Source organism: Ochlerotatus camptorhynchus, unplaced genomic scaffold (genome assembly GCF_037179485.1).
Source record: "Ochlerotatus camptorhynchus isolate MF236.1 unplaced genomic scaffold, CSIRO-AGI_Acam_v1.1 ptg000183l, whole genome shotgun sequence".
NCBI classification, from domain to species: Eukaryota; Metazoa; Arthropoda; class Insecta; order Diptera; family Culicidae; genus Ochlerotatus; species Ochlerotatus camptorhynchus.
In genome coordinates, this window is record NW_027040673.1 from 1,115,232 (window position 1) to 1,140,786 (window position 25,555).

General features: G+C 40.6%; 1 protein-coding gene across 1 annotated transcript; it reads left to right on the forward strand.

Moving 5' to 3' along the window:
- Positions 1 to 24,796, forward strand: LOC135702061 (uncharacterized). The gene is made up of 3 exons (XM_065223050.1): positions 1 to 45; positions 318 to 832; positions 24,709 to 24,796. Exons 1-3 carry the CDS (start codon positions 1 to 3, stop codon positions 24,794 to 24,796), a joined length of 648 nt encoding a protein of 215 aa, XP_065079122.1.
- Positions 24,797 to 25,555: the final 759 nt, after the last annotated feature.

Below are 25,555 nucleotides of genomic sequence, written 5' to 3' on the forward strand. Positions count from 1 at the left end.
ATGCCTTCGGGTGGTTCCGGGAAGGTCAAGGGCCAAGCGTACAGGGTAAGGTTTAGTGGGTCGGGAGTGAAATTCTCCCATCCACACACCCTGAGTTCTTTCTCAGGTGTCTGTGAGCAAATTCCCCCCTGTATAAAAAAAACAGTTTTTGCTTGAGAGCTTTCTAAGTCTGTACTATTTTTGCATTAGTATTTTTTGAGGCAAGTACAATCATACTAATTTTGTTAAATTTGTCAAGGCCTCCCAATATGTTGATGCCAATATTGACGCAGAATTCTGTTTAACTACAGCACTAATCATGGCTGTCTAGGGCCAAGGTAGCAGAGGAGTGCGAATCGGATAGGAAGCGGAAGCTGCAGGATAGGAAGCTAAACAGACTACGGCAGGAGTCTCAACGGAGACGGACGACACACCGAACGGGTGAGCAGATCCCATCAACCATCACCACGACGCCGAGGGTTCACTCCATTGATGAGTTGGTTGTCAACCGATCGACGACCGCATTCACGGAAGAACAATTGACACACCTCAATAAGGGGCTAGGATACGCAGTTACAACCAAGCCAGACGTGGAGCAGATCATCATTGACTTAGAAACAGCGATTACCAAGACGCTTCCAACAACATCACAGAATACGGTTAGGACTATCACATCGAACATAATCAAGGACGGACAGGAACAAAGTCGCGCCAACGAAAAAGAAATTCGGATTGTAAAGGAGCTAAAAAGTAAAGCAGTATACTACGTAAAGGCAGACAAGGGAAACGCGGTCGTTATCATGGACAAGGACGATTACGATAATCAAATGACAACGAAGATTAACAACGGACCGTATAGACAGTTCGAGTAGACCCCTTACAGAACATAGTGAAACGCGTGGAGAAAGCACTGAAGGAGTGCAAATCGATATTAGGAGATGGAGCAGGTCGTATACGGGAACCCAATCCCATTCTACCCAGGATCAAAGGTCTTCCCAAAGTCCACAAACCAGGAAATGAAATGCGAGAGATCGTGTCTGCAGTTGGTTCCCCCACCCACAAACTAGCGAAGTGGCTAGTCAAAGAGTTCCAGAGTATGCCGAATCAGTTCCAGAGTAAAGCAGTTAGTAACACCTAGGAGTTCACCCAGCAACTACAATCTTCAGGAGACATCAACGAGGACGAGATTATGGTATCTTTCGACGTCACAGCTCTTTTTCCCAGCGTACCGGTCAAGGAAGCGATCAACCATTTGGAGGACTGGCTATTAACACAACGAGAGGATGCAGCATGGAGAAACAAGGTTCGGACGTACCTTAAGCTGAGCCGCCTTTGTATGGAAGAGAACTACTTCTCTTTCCGAGGTAACTTCTACAAGCAGACGAAAGGAGCCCCAATGAGAAACCCCCTATCCCCCTTCTTGTGTGAACTTTTCATGGCGAACTTGGAGACAATCCTGAAGGAGAAAGGACTATTACCAAACCGTTGGTGGAGGTTTGTTGCCGATATCTTCAGCGTAGTTAAACGGGAAGCCCTTCCACAAATTTTAGATGAGATCAACAGAATTCACAAGGATATCAAATTCACTCACGAGGTACAAAAAGACGGGAAACTCGCATTTCTCGATCTTCTAGTCATCAGGGAATCGTCATCATCTTCCTCGCTTGAATAGGAAATTTACAGGAAACCAACAAGCACCAAAAGAGTTATCCCCTATACTTCCAACCATTCGTTCCAGCAGAAAATGGCCGCCTTTCACCACATGATTCATCGAATGCAGACTCTTCCACTCAGCGATACAGGAAAGGTTAAGGAATTACAGTACATCTTCGAAACAGCAAGACTCAACGGATACAACGAGACCACAATCCAGGCAATCATCGATAAAAAAGCGAGAATTCTACAAAGGAGATTATTTACAACCCTCACCACAGCACCTGAACCATTGAAACGAGTGTCCGTTCCATTTGATCAAGATATTACTTGAAAGCTAAGACCACAGTTAAAACAATTCGGATTAGATTTAGTTTTCACCAGTAGACATAACCAGTTGAAATCATTGTTAGGATCCACTAAAGACCCAGTTAATGTTTTAGGTAAAGCAGGTGTATATAAAATAAGCTGTAATCATTGTAACAAAGTATATGTAGGACAAACCAAGAGAACTTTAGCAACTAGATTTAAAGAACATATAGCGGAGGTTAATAAGGCCAAAAAGCAAGAGGAAAAAGGCCTAACATATGATTTCAAATCAAAGGTTGCAGAACACATCTTTACAGAGGACCACCGACTATCGACGGAGGACATCACGATTTTACGAACCGTATCTACACCATGGAAATTGGATGTTGCAGAAAGCCTCGAGATCAACAAACAACGTAATTCAACTTTACTCAACAGGGATCAAGGAAACGGACACACATGGCTTTTCAAGTCACTACCTAGGACACATCAACGAGTAAGCAGCGGAGTACCTGTTCCTATAGAAAATTAAATTTAAGTTTACCTAGTTTCTAAGTGAAAATGTACCTGTGTTAATATATATTCGGTAAATGCGATTTTTTTCAGCAGTCGAGTATTAGTACAAGACACTGAAGAAGTCTGCACATTGTAGACGAAATACGCGTATCTGTCAAGGATAAGCAAATAAAGTAGTGGAATTAAATAAAAAATACTAATCCTTCTCTCTCTCTCATTATACAGGTATTCCACTAAGACGCCCACATTCAACAGGATTCATGGTGACCAGCAAATCCAGATTAGAAATTTCCCGTTTTTTCCGTTTTCCGGAATTTTGGAAATTCTCCCGGTTGTGCGATATGCTTTTAAATTACTTGAGCATAAAACCAAATGCGATTGAGCCGAAGAGATCACTAGTCATTACTAAGACAGCATAGTACACTGCTGGATCTTGAATTTGGTTCTGCGTTAGGAGTCTTCATAATTTATCTATGAAAATTCGAAGGTTTTATTTGATTTTTTCTCTAGCTTTTCTCTTCCTTTAAAATTATTTCACTTCACAGAGTTCTTTGCAGAATTCTTCTCAAATAAATTTGACAATTTGATAAATTTGATGATAATTCTCCTTAAAGTTCTCCTTGAGTACCTCGAAGATATCTTTATAACACTTCAAGAAATTATCTGCATGAAATTCGCCCTTAGATACTAAAGTAATTTTAAACATTTTCTCATAATTCACTAAAGCCCCTAATATTTATTTTTTTAATTCGCTTGAATTCAACTTTGAACTTCAATGCAATTCATCTTCGATTTGTCATATAAATTAGCTAAGAATTATCTAGGAGTTCTCCTTTAAATTCTTCCGAAAATTCAATTGGAATTCTCTTTAAAATTATCTTTTAATTCCATTAAGGATGCCCTTGAAATTATCCTCGGAATTTCCTTAAAATTCTACGCACAATCTCTGTGGAATTTTTCCTCAACATTCGATCATCATGGCATTTTTCACGGATCGTGGAATCCTGGTCACAATTGCCACGTGGAATTTATCACAGAACTACTTTAAAAAAAATATTCTGGTCTCACACAATTGGGAATATTAGGATTCTAGTCAAAACGCTCGTAGAGTTCATCCAAACCTCCTTAAGATACTTTCAGTAAAGTCGGTTTTATCTCTAGAATTATTTAAAAAATCTGTTCAAAATTGATTTTGAAAAAAAAATCTAAAATTATCTCTATAGTTCTTTAAAATATCTGTATCCTAAAAATCTAGTCCAGTTCAAGGGTCTTGAATGTTTTTCAAGACAAGATGACGTATATTTTTTACCGATTTTTCATCGAATTTCACGGGTTTTTCCCGACAACTTCGAATTCCCGCATTTTTCCCGTTTTTTTTTTCAATTTCCCGGTTCACTGATCACCCTTAATAATGGGGTCTGATTCTGGACATCTTTTGACAAGAAAGATGTCATTTTTCTCAGAATAATCCATCGCATATAACACATTTACCGAGAAGCAGCCCTGTATTGATGACCCGCAAACAATACAGATACCCGCAATATTGTTGAAAAAATTGACGTAAAAATGTTGACGGTACTGTTGACAAAACTTTTGTTGCCTGGGGCATTTATGGCAAACCCAGTTTCTAAAAAGTCGCGTTGTAAAAATCCTAGGACTCTAAAGGTGAAAAAATAATTATTTTCATTCATTGCACAGTGGTCCAGAATGCAGATTTAGGTGGAATGATAAGTTTTGAGCCTGAAATTGAAACTTTAGACTAAAAGTGTCTTCTACAAAGTTGTTCCTTATAGTTATGCCTTCATTTTTATAACAATGAATTCTAAGATGGTTCTTATTATCATTAAAATCGAAAATCGAACTTATTTGTTTGAATAAATTAAAATATACATTTTTCAGCTTAGTTATAGCTGAGCTAATTTCAAGCAACTTTGTTGAAAACAACTTTTTTGTATCTCTTGAATTGGCCGATTTAGAGCTATTTTCTTGAATTGAGTTAGGGTGGCGCTAAAAAAAAACAGTTATTTTGCTCTAGTTTTCTTATTTAAAATTTCTCAGCAAAGGTGTCTTGAAATGACTTTTAGAACTTTAGAAGGCGCAAATTTTTGCTACAAACAGCTTGTCAATATCTTTCGCCGATCAAGAGTTATTGACGTTTTTATACTAAAAATATGCACTTTTGAAATGTTAATATCTCTGGTTGGGGCAGAAATTTCTCGTGAAAGTCATCTCCTAGAGACTTTTAAAACTCTTTTAGACGAATGTTTTATAGTGAAATTTGTTGCCTGTATCTCTTCTAATAAAAAACATATACCCGAATATAGTAAAAATTATGAATAAATGCAAATTGATTTTATACGAGTTTAAAATATAACATACCTCCAATTCTTTCATATTATTGAGAATAACATACGCCCTTTCAAATGCCGTAGAATTTTTTTTTTGTTTGCCCCAACCAGAGATATTAACATTAGAAAAGTGCATATTTTTAGTATAAAAACGTCAATAACTCTTGATCGGCGAAAGATATTGACAAGCTGTTTGTAGCAAAAATTTGCGCCTTCTAAAGTTCTAAAAGTCATTTCAAGACACCTTTGCTGAGAAATTTTAAATAAGAAAACTAGAGCAAAATAACTGTTTTTTTTTTAGCGCCACCCTAACTCAATTCAAGAAAATAGCTCTAAATCGGCCAATTCAAGAGATACAAAAAAGTTGTTTTCAACAAAGTTGCTTGAAATTAGCTCAGCTATAACTAAGCTGAAAAATGTATACCTTAATTTATTCAAACAAAAAAGGTAGATTTTTGATTTTAATGATAATAGGAACCACCCTAGAATTCATTGTCATAAAAATGAGGGCCTAACTATAAGGAACAACTTTGTAGAAGACACTTTTAGTCTAAAGTTTCAATTTCAGGCTCAAAACTTATCATTCCACCTAAATCTGCATTCTGGACCACTGTGCATTGCAACATTAATATCCCTAAAATATGAGCCTGTTAAAAAAAGGGTGAAAAATTATACAGGTCTAGAAGTTGTTTAAAAATACTAAAAAATAGGTGGTAATTTAATACTATGGAAGGTTCATAAATCCCACTAATATTGTTCTAACTTTTGGTTCCAGTAGCACAATTGCATTCACTAATTGCATTCTCTAATTTCGAAATAAATTTCGATAGACCAGTGCCGTTTAAGGAGCTCACATTTAGTGATGATCTAATATTGAACCGATTGCATTGTGTGGAGCAAAATGGATAATCGGAGCTACCCTAATAGTTCTGCTCTACAATAAAACCTATTTATTAACATAAGATCTGTTTTTCAAATTTCAAGGCAATCAATATCGAGAATCCCATAGTTCAATGCTACTTAACATGCCAACACCATTTACCTTCCAAAACGCAGCGTTGACTCCGACCAGCTTAAGCGAATCAATTAATATCCTTACAGCTCATAAACAGTCACAGTGACTTTGAATAATCCAACCGGGAAACCGTAGCAAAGTCGTGATTTATTTCAATCACTTATTAGTGACACTGGTGGCATTGCTATGAGATTGACGTGATGACGTGCCCGGTGGGATAGATCATAAAATAAAACTCCGTCGATCGGACGCCGTCGTTGAATTGAAAATTAGGTTGTCGCTTATCGAGCGCGTTCGCACCATGCGCCATTGGATTAAGCAAATCATGGATCGCTCTCTGGCTGCCGTTGGGAAGGCAACAGGGACCTAAAAAAAAGTGGCGCGCGTAATTTGCATAATTTTATTACGAAATCTCAGCGATCAAATAGCGAGTGCCTCAAATGCTATTTCCTACCACGCCGTCGTCGTCAACGACGGCCTCCATCATCATCATCGGTTCGATCTCTTTTGTTTCATTTCATTAATTTTATTTACGGAACATAAAAATAAATCACGACTTATGCTGAACATTGATAATAATTATAAATTTTGTTAGCTTGGCTCGTTTGTGCAACTGTCGCCGTCGCCGTTGCTCCTTGTCGGGCTTTATAGCTATTGTTTTCCGGAATGTGACACACGCCGTTTGTGTGTGGGTGGACGACTGAATGCCTATTGAAAGACAGTTCTCCTCCCCCCAGTTTTCTCGACGACGACGCAGCGGTATCTGTGTCATTTGCAGCGAGAGATGGATTGGAAATAAACGATATCACGGAGCAAGGAAGTCGTTATTCCGATGTGCTATTTTGCTTTTATTCATTTTCTACACAAACTTTGGGAAGAGTGAATGTAGAAGAGGTTGTTATAGCAAGGCCCATCCAAGTGAAAACCGCCGAAAACTTACGAAACCTCCCTCAGCACAACCGTCTTTGGGGTTGCCCCTGATTGTCATCTAACTATGGAACGACCACGTGACACAGATTTTTTTTCCCTTGTGCTCAACTTGTTTCCTATGACAACGCATTTTCGTCTTGCGCTGCTAGATGTTCTCGTCAAATCGATATTTACTGGCGCCATACCGTCCCCGGCAGCCACTGGGGAGAACTCGACAATATACAGACTCCTAGTGGTTGATGTGTTGGTTGTCACTAGGAAAAAATCGACTACGAAGTGGAATGGGTGGGCAAAGTGGTTATAGAACTGTTTGTTGGCCGCAGTGCAAGTGGATCACATGCTCTAAGGAGGAAGGAAAGCTTGCAAGGAAAACAGAGATATGAACATGAAGACCATCGGTGGCTTGTAGTTTGCGTCCCGTCTATCTTTCTTTCTCAGATTCCCTTTAGAGGAAAGCGCAATCTCGTATCTATTTATTCGCAGCTGATGCCAAAATCTCGGTTGGCTTTTCATCGTCCGTGTGACTGATGACGACAGAGGCCATTGGGTCTAGCTAGGGTCACGTGAAACCAAGGGATATGCTCACCACACAACGAAAAGGATGAAATCATAATCATTGATATTACCCTATCGAGAAAAACTTGGCTCAAATAACCAAACTAGGACGAAACGTTTGCCACTATGCAGGTTGGTCCTATTATTCAGCCTCCGGTGATGCGCACTACTGGGTTGGTTCCACAGTGCCCACACTCCCTTTCTCTCCATTTGAAACCATCGGACTCACGTGACTCTCGTTTGTGACGCGCTGTTCGCAGTCTAGGATTGGATTCATTGTGGGAGGTTATATGGAAATGTAGAGTAACGAGGATTTTCCCACATAGTAGTAGATAGATCGTAAAAATCTCGTGACCATGCAGTGAAGCAGAGGTATTTACAATGAGTGCCGTTGTTTTTCCTCAAAAATGCCTGCAAGATATGGGGCAACTCCATCATCGTCGTCACTTCCCTTTGTGGTCGTCAGTTGTGGCGGGACGCTTTTGTGTATGTTGGATACCTATGATTTCGGTTATAGCGGATATGAGCGTCGTGAAGTGGGAAAATCCAAAACAAGGCTAAAATTGCCAGCAGCAGCCAGAGGAAAAGCAAGATGCAGGCTTCTAGACCGATGGTCGACGAAGGGAAAAAAAAGAAAAGAACTTGCCAACGAATAGACCAGCAGTTGTCGAGGGAAAACAGTTTGATAGGATGGGAAATAAACATAAAAGTATGTATGAATTTATTTTTTATGCATCGTCTCTCTGTGCGCCTTCCAGCCTCTAGGACATCAATTATATTGTGATGCTGTTTCTTTCGACTTTCAGCACAACTTTTATCGTCACATGGGACGATAAATTTTAAAGTCCTCGTTATTTTTGCTGGTTGGAAACGACAAAGAGGAACTATAAATGGTGAAAATCTCTGCCTGAATGAATGGAGAAATGCACGCAGTATAATTCATAATGCAGAAAGGAATTGCTACCGAGTGGTGTGATTTAATGGTGCAGCATTATTTGCTTGACAATATAAAAATGATTTTTTTCCGTTGTTACAATTGGAGCAGAAATTCAGTAGGAATTTTGAGGGAGCTAAATAGGCCTACAACCTCTTCCCATTAAGTTCGTTTAAAGTTTAAAATGTTTGCTCGAAAGGACTCAAATGATTCCCAATCGGGATGTAAGAATTCTTCTGAAAAAGTCTGACTTTTCACAAACCATTTGATGGGTGGGTGAAACAAAATTTACTGAAAATGGCAATGTAAAACTGAAACTTTCTAATGAATTACAAACATTAATCCCAAATAATACAATTGTGATGTTACGATAACGAATAAGCTGATGAAAATTATTTTTTTTTGTTCGAGACATAACCACTGTGATATGATATACCTGAGTCCAGTATTGGGAAAATATCAAAAAATCAAATCTCACCAACGCCCAAGATCACGCTTGATTTTCGTAGACAAAAATCAACCAGCAAACAACTGCGGTTGATTTGCAAGCTGTGACATCGCAGCTCGGAATATCAAGCTAACAAAACTCACCAGTTGCAAATCTCAACTAACTGTGGTGAGATTGAGTTTCAGCTTGTAAAATCAATATCAAGCATGATATTTTGTTCCAATATCACGCGTGATATTGCAAGCGCATGAGAGCGGAAAAATATCAATTGATTTCTGATTTTGCCAACACTGCCTGAGTCGATTTCGTTTTTCTTCTGATTGTTGCCAGATGCCACGAGTCTTTCCATTTCATCACTAGGTTTGTTCCCGTACTTGCTTTTTTGCGTTTTCTGCAAGTTGCTGTAAGAAAATTATACAGGAATCCTCGATGGGTGGTACCGTCTACCTACCGCCATTTCTCAGCAATCTTTTAACCAATTGAGCTGATTGTTGGTATGTGATTAGGCCCAACCACAAACTTGACACTCACAAAAAGTCGGCACAATTGAAACACTTAAATGGCAGTGGGTAAATCTGGGATTCTTGTATTATTTTCTTACAACTTACAGCAAAAGCAAAAAAGTAAGTATGGGAACAAACTTACCATTTAGATGCAAAGAAGTGAGGTGGTGGCCACAGCCGCAGACAGTATATGAGCAAGTCAAACGGGCACTGTTTTGCCTGTATATTTGAAGAAATACTTCAAATCTCCTCGTACATCTCGACAATTGAACTGTTTTCTGTAGTAGGGGAAATGGCTCTAATGTTGGCTTCTGTATCTAAAAATTGGACAATTCTACAGTTCTTCTTTTTTTTCGAAGAAAAATGCGTCATCTGGACAATGCAAATGGATATATGCTACATTATTGACAAGAAACATTATAAGGCGTCATCTAACTTAATCATTTTCTAGGATGCTTTCTTGTACAGGTTGCGTTTATATTAGATTAGATTAGATTAGATTAGGTATTAAATGCGTATTTGCTATCCAGAGGCTACCATCTTGAATTCAGGCCCATCATCTTGGATTCCAAAATGGCGATAAACATCGACGCTCAGTATCTATCCGTCGAGCTCAATACATGGTTTCAAATGCAACTCTAGTCAGAAGCCTGCCTTTTAAAGTTGGAGCCGCCATATTAGATTCCAAATGTCTGAGGATGAAAAAGACCATTTTTGAATCCCTCCCCTACTCTCGTAACGCCCTTATCGTATTCCTTATACCAGGCTTCTTGCACCCCCTCCAATGGCGTTAAGGACCCCACGCATAGTCATCATTTGAGCCCTGTAAGAGAGAGAAACCTACACCGTTCGAAAAATCAATGTAAATTTCTGCGAGATATAGCGCACATAAAATTAACGCTGGATTTGGGCATAAATTTACGTGATATTTCGTGTAAATTTAAGTGCACTATCGCATAAATTAGCAATGTTGTATGCAAGTTTGTAAACGATTTCGCTGTTTATGCCAAGTATAGCTCAAAATTAAACGAAGGGAGATTTTACGCGATAGTTAAAATTCAGAATTTTTTTCTGTGTAGGGTTCGTTTTTATTCTTACATACCCAATTTTTATTGCCGTAAACCAGCAACATTTTGCTGGATTTTGCCGAACTGGAAGTTCAGTAATCATTCCAGCAAAACATTTTTGCTGGATGACCAGTAAAATGATCTGTCAATTAAGTGACAGCACATCGCTGAAAACCCAGCAAAATTTTGCTGGTACTTTAGTAAAAAGAAGCAGCAATTTATTTACAGTGAAAGGGAATGGAAAATTTTAGTTTGGAATTCATTGGATGTGACAAAATCATTTCAAATATCTTTATTTATTCAAGCCAATGGTATATGGTATCATGCTAGTACATGGTACACCAATTTTTTGATTAATTGCTATAGCAAAGCAGACAAACGTGTCTCTGATCCTGTCATCTTACGGTTTTGATTCAAGCTGCAAACATAGGGGAAAAAACGATATTTTTTCTTGAATTCAGCATGGATTTTTACAAATAAACTTGAAAAATGTTGCACTTACTTGTTGGTGGTACACTAAACATCATTTCCAAGAGCAAATTTTGCTAGAATGTAGCAAATTTGTTGCGAATATTTTAGTTGGTAATCAACCATACGACGAGTGAAATGGAATTTTTTAGAACTGGCATTTCATTTGACAGATCGAATACAATTTACCGAGTGTCCAGCAAAACATTTCAGAATGCTGGATGGTCGGTGGAATGTAATTTTGCTGGAACCAGTTCAGCAATTCAGTTTGCTGGAACTTGAATCTAAATTTTGGTATGTAGCTTTGATACTCTTACACAAGCTTTCACCAACTCTGAACTTCTTTGAAGCATAGTTGAAGATGTTAAGATGGTAATTTTCGACAATAGATGGGAGATGAAAGAATAGAGTTGAAATTTCCGTTAGAGTACGGCAGTGTGAAAATTGTATATAGTGAGTAGAAAGCGAGCAAGGACAACTTTGAGGAAGGTACGAATCGGGTTGATCATCTCTCTTTACCAAACTCTCCAGTTGGTGAGGGGTATTCCCCCACCACCACTGGCAAAAGGGATGATCACCGATTTTCTCATGTACCGACGATGTGTTTGAAACAGTTCTGTCGATTGTACCGCACTCAAGTCGTTCTCTGAAGGGAGGCATCTTTGAAGCATTTTACAGTTATTATTTTGAGAACATTTTTTGCCAACCAAAGCATGAATAGTAGACTGATACAGAATTTGAAATTTTTACTCCACAGTGTTCAAGTGGTTCCAAATCGGGTCCTGATTAGCCTTTCAAAATTTGAACACATTTCGTAAGAAACTGACATGGCAAAAACCATAACTTTTTTACTTATAGCCAGCGAATCCAAACACATAAAGCGACCAACGGTACAGACAAAACGGTTGCTACGACTACCATGACAAACTCGCTCTGTAACATAGCTCGATCGGAGTGATCAGCCCAGTGGCAGGCGCGTAGGCAACATGTTATACCGTGACAGCGGCCCAGCACAGCAAAATAAACGATTTGAGTCCGGGACATGCTACCTACTGTCAAACGCTGCTGTTGGTAAAGGCCTTGTCAGTGGCGTGGGAGTGATAGAAGGATAATGATATATTGCTTGCATGCTTTACTGCAATAAGGTAGAGCGCTACTTCGTCGTAATCGCCCGCGTTCTATCGATCAGAAAAGATCAATAATATCAATGATTTCAACGTGCACAAAGCAATAATAGGTTTGTTCCGATGCGTTAGTTCATTAGCTACAACATAAATCCTGTTAGGGCGCATTGTATGAATATTTACGCTCATTGTTCTCAAAACAAAAGAAGCGCTCCTAGCGTATCCCCTTTTTCTACGTTTATCCGTAGGACGAAGCAAATCTAATAGCGTTTCAATGCGTTAGGACGGAATTGAAACTCGTAGAACGAATTTAGAATCAAGAAGCAGTATTAGATTTTAATCAATATCTCAACAAGTTGCGACTCTTTATCAAATCCAACGATACGTATGGAAAGGTGAATAAATTTAAATGTCATTGACAGAAATATTCAGTTTTTTGTTTAAACTCGTTCAGAAATGAGAGGTAAAGCGCGGGTTGTGCTTAGTAGGACGGAAATTAGATCAAAAACCCTATACACGGATGAGGACATAGCTTGATCTGAATCGAGAAAAGACAACAACAAAATTCCCATTAACACACGTGTATCATCTTCGGCTTTACTTCGAGATGCAACTTGCCAACAATTTGCTCGATTCCTTCTACCGCTCCGAGTGAGCTGTGTCGCACGGCCTGCTTGTCATGAAAAAACGGAAGAAAATTATCACCCTTATTCTTGTTTTCGTTCGAACCGTATTTTCCATAAAAAAAAAGTTTTTTGTATGGAAAATACGGTTCGAACGAAAACTTGAATATGTGTGAATATCATTATTGCTTTCCACTTCTGACATAGTCCTTTGGTTTTGTTTTTTCCGTCGATCTTGTTTTCCGTGCTGAGCACCAATGCTACCGACGTGCCAGGAAGGCAGCTCCCAAACACCTGGACCATTACCTATCGACCCATCAACTCATGAACCGGGGACCAACGGCTTTACTTCCCTTCCGAAGGAAGGCGTGATCAGAGATGTTATGCCTCAGAACATCCCGGCGGCGCCGACTGGGATTGAACCCAGGCCTGCTGGGGTGAGAGGTAATCACGCTTACCACTACACCACCGGCGCCGTTACTTCTGACATAGTGTTATCATTCAATTCGTTGATCGCTTGTCATTTTGTCATTTGAAGATATTTTTAATTCCTTGCTAATATCCTTTTTTCATATTGCTCTGCCAAAAAGTTCTATAACTATTTATTAGGAAATTGTATCAGCTATAACTTTGCACAAAATCGATTTTCAGCCAAACGTTAATTTAAATAGTTATTAATTGTTCAAAAGATTCATAATCCAGCCATGATTTTTGTGATCTATTCTAAGCACCATAAACATCAATGTTGATTGAGCAAAATCATAAGAAATGTTTAAAGCAGAGCGATATGGTGAATTAATATGAGAGATATCAACAAAAAATAGGTTTTCCCTTAGTAATTTCCATATAAACTTCGAATGGTTCTTGCCAAGTAAGTTTTTTACTAAATGATTTCAAATTTTGGAAAGCTAATCAGGACCCAATTTGAAACCGTTTGAACACTGTGGAGCAAAAATTTCAAGTTTTGCATCAGTCTTATTATACCATAGGGTTAACTACCCCATTTCCGGCCTATTAAGCACAACCCACACTCAGTCTTTCTTAATCTAGCGCAGTATCGCACCAAACGGAACGTTATTATTACTGATGGCTACCAAATTTAATTACCTTTCCGTACAAGTCTAACACCGCTTTTTGAAACCAAACTCGGCCTACGGATTCTGAACTCGGCCTAACACATTGAAACGTCATTGAAACGCCAAAGAATTCACTTCGGCTTATCGGATGAAGATAAAAATTGATTCGGTCGGAGCGCTTCTTTTGATTTTGCGAATAATGAGTGCAACCCTTCATATCACGCGTTCTCATTGTCTTCTTTCGGTATTTTATTAACTAAAGTATCGTACTGAAATCATGGATTTATTTGAAGTTTTCTGCTTGATAGGCCCAAAATGGGCGATTAGGTCGAAGTAGTTCCTACCCTACATATCTTATTGTATGCGCAATGATATTCTATGACCAGAGAAGTTTAAAAAACTTTGAACCCGAAAGATTTTCTATACCGAACTTGGAAAGTCCCTCAGATTATTGTTATAATTTATCCAATAATATTCTACGTAATTTATAGACAGTTCTTAACAGTATAGTATGCACCATAACAAATGCAAAAATCTTCAAACATTTTTTTTTGCGTTCTAATGGTGCATACTGTACACATGCAGATTTAAATAACTCGGTTGGATGAATTATTTTTTTATTAAATCAAGACATTTCGGTGAATGAGATTTGAGCACGTGACTTTTAGCGTGAGAGGCACGGATGCAAACCACTATCTCAGGTCCGCCCCCTAGGTAGGCGGATGTCAAAGTCTTCAAATCTGTCTTCATGGGATATGGAACCAACAAAACTATGCATTTGCATGATCTAATTGGACATGCATAAATACTAAATTTGCTATGCTCAAAACCAAATCAAACGTTCTCCTTAAAACATAATCCCCAATCATCCACTCAACATATGTCTTCAATTAAAAGTCAAAGGACGTCCCTTCCAAATTCAAGTTTTATGATCATCGATCGTTAACCAATCTGCAGTTTTGTCTACCGGCAAAATTTGTTTAAAGCAAATATTTTCGTTCATTTTTTTTTTTCATCCAACAACACTCAGCCTTCTACTTAGCTACGTCTGTGATGGGTGATGGGCAATAAAAATATAATTTATAGCGTTCATGGATGATGATCAAAGTTCAGCTACTTTTGTGCTGCTGGTTCTTGCCACTGATAGAAGCTAAGGCTTACGTCGAGTCTGGCTAGCTAGCAGTTTTAGGCGCACGACGACGATACTAAACGATCACAGCTCGAACCACCAGTAAGCCTATCGCGATGAGTCAGCTTCTCGACACAATACCTACAAAAAATGTCGCTTTAAATCGTTTGACATTGCAATATATTTCGGAATATGCATATTCAATTTACACGATTTATTAATGGACTCCCATTTCAAAACATCATTCATTTTCAATTCGAAAAACAATAATTTATCCTATCGAATGCATTTGGAAATGGCTGCTTGAGTCATCATCTTGAATGGTGTCATTCGAAAGACCTAATCCAAGCTGGCTAAGATCAAAGAGTCCGTCGTTCGACGTAAAAATCGATTCTACACTTTTTGCGCACCTCTGCCACTCATCTGCATCCTCCAAATCTATCTGCAGAGGGGAGCCACGCGTTCGAACTCATCTCGCGCGATCTATACCTGGGGCTGAATGGATATTCTGTGTTCGAGTGCGGCAGTTTTAATCCTCATAATGAATTTTATGGTGAATGAATTTTTATTCGCAAATTACTACCCTACTCGACATTCGTATGACAGTGACGGTGACGAGGCTCGTGATGGTATCAGAAGGTTGTTGGTAGGTGGATGCGAAGCTCAGTTGCATGCGTTTAAAGGAGAACTTTTATCTCCCAGACATCAAGCAAGGTAATAACAATAAAAGACAAAATATTTATATCGTGCTGCTCAGTCGTGCTCGATCAGGTTGCCGATTAGTCATATATGCTTGTAGAATGGAATTGAAGACCCGTTCTCGTATCCAAATGGGTGGATGTTGTTAATTGATTCCTTGCATTTCGATAGCCGTGTGTTTGTATTTAACGGCAATTGAATCGTTTGATGCCAGGCAATCCGGTTGCAATCAGATTCAATACGTAATGGGTAAAGATGTATCTTACGGACTTCATTCATTTTCCTTACGATGGTATTAACAAAATGAGAAAATTTCAAATAATTTAAAATTATTGTAAATATACCACAGATCGAGAGGAAATTGAATTGGAAATCCTGCATTCGGCATAGGAATCCATTTCCTGTTCATTCGCGTATTAATAAATCGGAAGTGATTTTAGATTTGGGCATAATTGCTTTTGTAAACAAACACGTTAATCGCAAATTTCTCGCGAATAAAAGCTCAATCTCGTAAACAAACTATTCCAAATGATAGAGAAATCATTCCTCTACGTGAAAGTGTTATAAGTTTTCGAGATTGCGCATTTGTTCGCGATACATCGGCGATTGACGTGTTTATTTACAAATGCAATTACGCCCAAATCTCAAATCACTCCGGAAATATGCTTGAGAAGGCTCACTTTCTTCCTAATTCGGGGTCTTTAATTCTAACCGATTGACTCCAACGCTCGTTGCGTCCGTTCTAGCAGAGGTATTAATGTTTACATTTAAACAGTGTTTCCAGACTAACATGACCCCAATGCACTAGGAAGGTTAAAGAAGAAAGGGAGATTTTAATTCAACTACCTTACTTGCTCATCCTTGACAGATACGCGTATTATGTCTACTTTGTACAGTGTCTTGTACTAATACTTGAATTACTCATCCTTCTCTCTTTCTTTATAGGGGTATTCCACTATAGACGCCCACAGCACTTAGCTCAGTCGGTAAAGGCATAGCTATAAAACAAGGCCGTGCTTTTCGGGTCGAAAAAATTCTCGGTAGCATTGGTGCTCAGCACGGAAAACAAGATCGACGGAAAACACATCAAGGAAAAAAAAATTAAGAAATCTAGATGGATGTCTACGGGATCGAAAAAATATCACTTCGCTAAAAAAGCGAAGCTCTTTCAGATAAGGTATAATAACCAATATATATTTCATAATTTTTGAACCCCCTCCCCTATGTCACGTATTCATGTTTGTAATTTTTGGCGGCAATATTGAATTTATTGAGAGATATATTGATTGTAATCATGCAAGAAATTGCAAAAAAAAATCAAAAACTAATCAAAAACTGTTTGAGCCCCTCGAGGGGGTCCATCGATTCAACTTTCTGTATCTATCTTCATAACTAGAGCTATCGAGTAAGTACAAAAGGAATGTGCTTTAACTAATCATGTTTGTTATACTTCATGCGTGAAGTTAACGATTTACATAGTTGGAGATGCTTAACGTTAAAGATCGATCTTAAAGTGGTCATTTTATACGATAGATGAGGAGATGAAAGTATAGAGTTGATATTTCCGTTAGAGTACGGCAGTGTGAAAATTGTATATAGAGAGTAAAAAGCGAGAGGACAATTTTGAGGAAGATACGAAGCGGGTTGAGCATCCCCTTTACTAAACTCCCTATCGATTGTTTCACACTCAAGTCGCCATCGGACGTAACCATCTAGTCGATAAGTTTGGAAATTGCAGCTATTTTTGCCTCTACCACTGTAAAGGGGATGATCAAAACGATTAAACCTTCCTGAAAATTGTCCTTTGCTCGCTTTCTACTCATTATATACAATTTTCATACTGTCGTTCTATAACGGAACTATCAATTCTATACTTTCATCATCTCCTCATTTATCGTATAAAATGATCACGTATAAATTTTGTTAAGCATCTCCAACTACAAAAGAAATGGGTTTTAATAACCTAGAAAAAAAATGACCGTTTTCAGCGAGAATTTCTCAGTTTTTCCTTAAGCCATTCGCAATGCATGTCTGGGTCGTTTCAGCTCAAGTATATTCTAAATTTTAGAAAGTTGTAATCGATGTCAACAAACTTTGCCAAAATGCTTATGTTTATATTTTGATAAATCTCCTTTTTGGATTTTGCTCTAAAGAGCTTGTTTCTCTCCGAGCTACATCTTTGGATTTTTATATTTTATGACATTATAGCTTTGATTAGAGATTACTCCACAACCGAACAAGTTATTTGTGTTCTTAACCCAAAATTTTAACAGGTTTTTAACCCGTTAACGCCCAAGTCGTTTTTGACCTCCGGACCATGCGCGATTTTCCCAGGAGTATTCCAAGGATTATTCTCACTTTATTTGAAAACAAGATGTTAAGGATATTCCAATGATCATTCCAGTGATATTGAACACATAATTTACGTTTCCAATTTATGTTAATACATGATAAAAGAAAACTATGCTGATCTCTAAATAGATCGTTGGGCGTTAATGGGTTAATGCAGAAGCTGATAGACTTGTTACTTTACTGTCTGTTCCCGGTAAGTTCTCAATAGCAAAAGACCTCTCGAGCTGGGTCTCAAGGTCGGCTTACTACTGGGCAATCGGAGGGGCTATGCAACCTAACGTGCAGAATACTGTCACCTGATTAACGTTATGGAAAAAATGCAACTGTGGTTCAAGATGGAAACATTTTATTGAGGACAACTATTGTTTGAGAGGGTTGGTTTATACTGCTACTATTGTGGGTGTGGGTGTAAACTTACTTAAGGATCCTGTGCAACACCAGCGGTGCAAAGGGCCAACGTGAAAGACTTCCATCCTGGGCGGCTGCTCGCTTTCGCCTTGACCTGGGCCCAGGTCAGATTCCTATCGACTTGCTTAATTTCCTTATTGAGGCTCCGCCGCGATGAGCTCCTGGGTCTGCCTCTGCTGCGATGTCCTGCCGGATTCCAATCCAGAGCTTGCTTGCAGATTTCGTTTCCGCCCCGTCGAAGTGTGTGGCCGACCCACCTCCACTTTTGCTCTCGAATTTCTGTTGCTATCGGCTTCTGATGACATCGACGATGGAGCTCGGCATTCGAGATCCAGTTGTGAGGCCACCATGCACGAATTATATACCGCAGGCATCGGTTGATGAAGACCTGCAGCTTTTGAGTATTCTCCGCTGATACACACCACGTCTCGCTGGCGTATAACAACACAGATTTCACGTTCGAGTTGAAAATTTGGATTTTGGTGCGTTGACTTATTTGGTTGGATCTCCATACGTTTCGTAAACTCGCAAAGGCAGCCCTAGCCTTCTTGATTCGTGCACCTATGTCGCTCTTGGTCCCGCCGTCCGACGCTATTTGGCTGCCAAGATATTGGAAACTTACGACCTTCTCCACTGCTTGCCCCGCTACCGTAAAGTTGGAAGGGTTGCCCGTGTTGATATCCAACGATTTGGTCTTCTTGACGTTGATGGTGAGACCCGCCGCAGAGGAGCGTTCGGCTAGGTCATTGAGCTTACTCTGCATATCAGAGCGCCGTTGTGCTAGTAGAGCAACATCATCAGCCAAATCGAAGTCGTTGAGATGCTCCATGGTGATAGGCTGCCAAAGCAGCCCACGGTTCGGTACACGGTCAATTTCACCTACCATGATCTCGTCGATTACGATGAGAAACAGTAGCGGTGATAGTATACATCCTTGTCTCACACCAGCGACTACCCGGATAGGGTCGGACAAGGCTCCGTTATGCAGAACTCTGCACGTGAAAGCCTCATACTGCGCTTCGATGAGGTTGACGATTTTATCCGGGACTCCCTTGCGTCTCAGGGCGCCCCACAGATTCTCGTGATTGAGACGGTCGAAAGCTTTTTCGTAGTCAATGAATACCAAATAAAGGGACTCTTGGAATTCATTGACCTGCTCCAGGGTGATGCGGAGCGTGACAATATGGTCCACACAAGATCTTCCGGCACGGAATCCTGCCTGTTGCCGTCGGAGAGTCGCGTCGATCTTCTCCTGTATCCGATTCAGAATAACTTTGCACAGAACTTTGAGACCTTCACTAAGATGCCCTGCATCCAGTCGGCCGGAAAAGTCGCGGTGTCCCAGATATTACAGAATAGTTGATGCAACATTTGTGCGGATAGCATGGGGTCAGCTTTGAGCATCTCTACTGATATGCGATCGACCCCTGGAACCTTGTTGGATTTCATGCTTCGGATAGCTGCTTCAATCTCCGGCAGTGATGGGGCCTCGAAATTGACGCGAGTGATGCGCCGCACCCTAGGCGGATCATGCCGAGATGTTGATGGCTGGTTGGCCGTCGAAACTTGAAGAAGTTGTTCGAAGTGCTCAAACCAACGTTTCAGCTGGTCAGTGGGGTCGGTAAGCAATTGTCCAGTCGTGTCCTTCACTGGCATCCTCGGGTTCATCCTTGCTCCACTCAGGCGTCGTGAGATATCGTAGAGGAGGCGTATATCGCCAGTGTTTGCGGCTTTCTCCCCTTCGTCGGCCAGGGAGTTCACCCACGCTCGCTTGTCCCGTCTGCAAGAGCGCTTGACTTCCTTCTCTAGAGCCGAGTACCGTTGACGGGCTTCGTTCTTGGCTCCTCTGGTTCTCGCCCGCTCTATTGCGGCTTTTGCTTCTCTACGCCCCTCAATCTTCCACCAGGTTTTATCTGTGATCCACTCTTTCCTCTGAGTGCGCAGCTCACCCAAGTTGTTCTCGCTTGTTTCTATAAAGGCATTCTTGATGGCCGTCCATTGTTCTTCTACGCTGCCACCTTCTGGAACGTCCGCAGCTCGAGTCTCAAGTTCTTCATCAAAAGACCTTTTTACCGCTGGATCTCCAAGTCGGCGTGTGTTGAACCGCCGCCCGAGTCTCTCCTCCCGTCGCTGGATCCGCGCCATGCGTAGGCGGATTTCACCGATTAGAAGGTGGTGGTCGGACGCGATGTCGGCGCTGCGTTTATTCCGGACATCAAGAAGGCTCCGTCTCCATTTTCGGCTGATGCAGATGTGGTCGATCTGATTTTCGGTATGTCCATCACGGGAAACCCACGTGACTTTGTGCACTGGCCGATGGGGGAAGAGCGAGCCCCCGATCACCATGTCGTTATTGCCACAAAATTCTGTAAACAGCTCACCGTTCTCGCTCATTTCGTGTTGTTGGACCCGATCTTCGCATTGAAGTCGCCAGTGTAGATCTTGATGTCACCCTTTGGAACCTTATCAACGACGGCATTCAGTTGACTGTAAAAATTCTCCTTGTCCTGTAGCTCGGCAGTATCGGTTGGCGCATAACATTGGATTATGGTAAGGTTACGAACCCGTGTTCTAAATCTGGCAACGATTATCCTCTCATTAACAAGCTCCCACTTGATGAGCGCAGGACTCGCCTGGACGCTAAGTAGGAGACCAACTCCACGATGGCGGGGAGCGTTTTCACCTCGAATACCAGAGTATAGTAGTACCTGTCCCGACGGCAGTTTGTGTTCTCCAAAGTTTGGCCAACGAACTTCACTCAGTCCCAGGATTTCTAGCTTCATGCGTAGCGCCTCGTTGGCGAGTTGTGCCAGTTTACCCTACATTCCATGATCCAATTCGTGTCCGTTGTTTTGCGCTAAAAGTCGTTGCCGTTATATCAGTTCGATGTCTTTCTCTGTTGGTTGTGGCTGTAAAGTGGGTGGTTTATTCTTGAAAAACGTACCGATACTGCTGATGATGATCTATGTGCTTTACCTATAGGTGAGGCAGTGCTTCAGCACCGGCAATAAAGTTGTGACGTCACAATCACGATTTTGCCAATGTTGGCAATGTTGTGTCGTCACCACTTTTCATCTCCGAAAATGTTTCGTAGTATTGCTCTCAAACACAAACAAACACTATCATGTATCACTTCTGTATGTATATCTCATTGGATGATGATGACTGATGTTGAAGATGGACGGCTTCGACGACGTTGGGCGAGCGCTCACTGGACTCACTGTGCTACGAGTTCTGAGAGATTCGCTGTGGCGATCGTGGTCAAAGTTGGCTGAGTGGCGGTGTGAGGAAGTGGTTTTGTTGGCGCGTAAAACCACTATAGGTTCTCCCAGGCGTCTTCCCTCAAAGACTTACATTGGCAGAGCCCAGGCAAGGCCGAAGTGACGCTACCGAGAGAGGAACGTCTCCTTGGCGATTAGGGAGGGCTTCCGAGACTATTCCCTTCCAGTCGATTATTTTTGGTCTGGCTTGAGTTCCTTTCCTTTTAGACCTAGCGGCCCCTAGGGACTGCTAAGCCGGATCACGATCGGTTGATCTTGTCAACGGACAAAACGGCGGTGTGTACCAAACGATAATACAAAAGGTCCTGTGAGGGTATCGAATGGAAGTTAGTTCAGTCGTTAGCTTTAGTTTGGGCAGAGAACTATTTACCTGAATTGAGCTGTGGTGCAGCAAATCGTCACACTCGAATACACTGGAGTCGCTTTTTACGCGGTTTTTTTTTACACGGTTTTTTTTTACGCGGTTTTTTTTTACGCGGATTTCGGAATTTACGCGGTTTTTTTTTACGCGGATTCCGGAATTTACGCGGTTTTTTTTTACGCGGGACGTATCACCCGCGTAAAAAGCGACTCCAGTGTATTACTACTAACTACTGGCTATTTCAAGCACTTTAACTGTTCAACACCTTTCACACGCAAACGCTTGGATAGTAATGAGGAATGGCGGGTCGTTCGTGGGTTATCTGACCTCTGTCCCTTCGCTTTTCCATCCCTCCATCCTATGTCCTAATCCAAAAAAAATCCTTTCTCCATTTTCCCGCCTGCATCTCCTTGTAGTAGTTGCACCCACTGTACCCTATCAGATTCCAATAAAACATTGTGAGTGTAATCAATTCTGTCTACTTAAGCAACTTTGCATACCTATTTACTAACAAAATTGTTGTCCAAGGTTGATTTGTAAAGAATTATGAGAGCTTCAAAAGAAAATGTCGAAACATAAAAAACTACCTTATTACGTTGTTTCTCCTTTTAATTCTACTACTTATTTCTCATTTATTTACTATCGACCATTTAACATGTAAAGTCATTTGGGTCGTTGGAAAAGTAATTACAATTTGAACTAAAAAATAAAACTATTATTAGTATCTAAGGTTTGCACTGACATTGATTAGGTATTTATTAGTTTGTGGTCATTCATTCATTTGCTATTCATTTTCACTATTTATTTTCACAATCACCTAAAAAACTATAATATTTAGATACGAATTTCGTTTACTACTTGCAAACGTATCTGTTATAGTTTTTTAAAGTGATAGTGAAAGTAAATTGTGAAAGTGAAAGTGATACAATAGTAGTAGAATCAAAAGGAAAAAAAAAGCGTAATAAGGCATCTAACTGTTCGCTACGATAACCCCCCTATTGATGTACATGAGCTCGACTTTCGTAGAGCAGATTTCGTCGCGCTGAGTCACTCGCTTGTCCAGGTAGATTAGCAGTTCCTTGACACATGTTCATCTATTGATGAAGCCGTCAACTACTTCACTGAGATTTAACGGGCAATAACTGATTCTGTCCCACTGAGGAGACCCTCTCCCATGGTCCAATGCTCGACTACGGAATTTGAAGCGTCTGAGATCGAAGGCCCTCCGTAAATACTGTCGTACTCGTAACCCATTCACCAAACGATTATTTTCAACAGCGAGCAACGAATATCGCACATATAACCGTATTCTTTACAAGAGCTACACAAGACGTGTACAGGCTAATTTACGGCTTAATCCAAAGCATGGTCATTCATGAATACCAAACGAAACGAGGAGGGGCTACCAGTCGAAATTCACCTGGGTGATAGAATCGCCAGCAATTCCCTTGATAAATGTAATCTTCTGGCAGAACATTTCAAAAGCATTTTCAATGACACTACGGCTTCGTTGTCCCAAGTTGCTGAAGCGGTGAGGGACACTCCCAGTGATGCTTTCAATTTTTCGGTTACCTCGGTTACAGTAGACCTCGTTTCCACCATCAAGAAGCTGAAATTTTCTAATGCTGCTGGCCCTGACGGGATCCCCTCAACCATCCTGAAGCGATGCTGTTCAGAGCTTACAACACCGCTTTCGAAGCTGTTCAATATTTTATTACAGCAGGGGGAGTTCCCTACGCGTTGGAAATCGTCATTCATGTTCGCGATCTACAAGAAAGGAGACAAGAGAAACGTCGAAAATTACCGAGGGATCACATCAGTCAGTGCCTGCTTTAAAGTTTTCGAAATCATCATCAACGAAGCATTATTCTCTAGCTGCAGAAATTACATTTCTCCTGACCAACACGGTTTTTATCCCAAGAGATCAGTTTCAACAAATCTAGCTCCGTTCATTTCTTTATGTCTTCGGAGTATGGAAGCTGGAGCGCAGGCAGACGTTGTATATACAAATCTTAAGGCTGCATTCGACCGGGTTGACCACTCCATACTGCTAGCTAAACTTGAAAAACTCGGTGTATCCTAGGGTTTAACTCGTTGGTTCAAGTCCTATCTGACCAATCGGGAACTTTGTGTTAGAGTCGGATCAGAGCAATCAGCTCCGATGTTCCTCAAGGTAGCAACTTGGGACAATTGCTGTTCTCGATTTTTGTGAATGAGGCCGGACTGATCCTCCCAACTGGTTGCCGATCGTTCTACGCGGATGATGTTAAGATCTATGTGATTGTTCGTAGCTTCGCCGATTGCTTGCGGCTTCAGCACCTAATCGATACTCTCGAAGAGTGGTGCCCAAGAAACTATTCGTGACCTAGGAATCACGCTGGACTGCGCCTTAACATTCAAGCTTCATTACTCGGGCATCGTTGCGAAAGCTAACAAGCAACTCGGGTTCATTTTCAAGATCGCTAACGAGTTTCGCGATCCTGCCTGTCTAAAAGCTCTATACTGCTCTCTAGTGCGATCGATCTTGGAATTCAGCTCGGTAGTATGGTGCCCGTATCAAGCAGTTTGGATAGCGAGGATTGAATCTGTTCAAAGGAAATTTGTTCGGTATGCCTTTCGTCAACTTCCTTGGAATGACCCTGTGAACCTTCCGCCGAACGAAGATCGTTGTCAGCTCCTTGGTCTTGAAACACTAGAACATCGGCGGACGATTAGTCAAGCCGTGTTCGCAGCGGAAGTACTTATTGGTGACATCGACTCTCCAGGAATCTTGGCTGAATTCGAAATCTACGCACCCGAACGAGTTCTTCGGTCGAGGAGTTTCCTGCATCTTGGACCTCGTGCTGCGAACTACAGCTTGCATGACCCAATATGGTTCATGTCTGGGCGTTTCAACGAGTTTTACGAGTTTTTCGACTTAAACTGTGTAGCGGAAACCTTTCGTCACCGTATTCAACGCAGACTCCTGAGAAGGACGAGGACTTCTACCTGATTCACGGACAACTCTATGCCATATGAGGATAACTTTAGCATACTACTATAGCATGCTTGATTAATGTTCGTTGTAATTGTATTGTATTATTGTGATTCATGTATTTCGAAAAGATATGGGGTTTTTACACCTTTCTAGGCTTTTCCCCATCAGGCTTCATTTAGACACGTTAAGTCCGATGAAGGAAAATAATTTAAATAAATAAATAAATAAAACGCTCATCAATCAATTTAGATAAAAAAATATATTTTTTTTTTCCTTTGGTTTGTTTTTTTCCGTCGATCTTGTTTTCCGTGCTGAGCACCAATGCTACCGACGTGCCAGGAAGGCAGCTCCCACACCTGGACCCTACCTATCGACCCATCAACTCATGAACCGGGGACCAACGGCTTTACTTCCCATCCGAAGGAAGGCGTGATCAGAGATGTTATGCCTCAGAACATCCCGGCGGCGCCGACTGGGATTGAACCCAGGCCTGCTGGGGTGAGAGGTAATCACGCTTACCAAAAAAAAAATATATATATATATATATACATATATATAATTAATACACTGGAAAAAATATTCAAAAAATTTTGAAATGATTTTTCTCAAAAACGAGATTTTTTTAATTTATGTAAAAGTGTGTAAAAATATAGATTAATTATATGTAAGTCTTTCACTATTACAAGAAAAACAATATTCTAACAAATACTTTTTTGTGTTTGCACTTAATGAAGTTAGTTAGCTGAGTAAGCTAGTTAGTTTCAGCACCTGGCTGGATCCTCTCTTTGGGAAAATAGGGT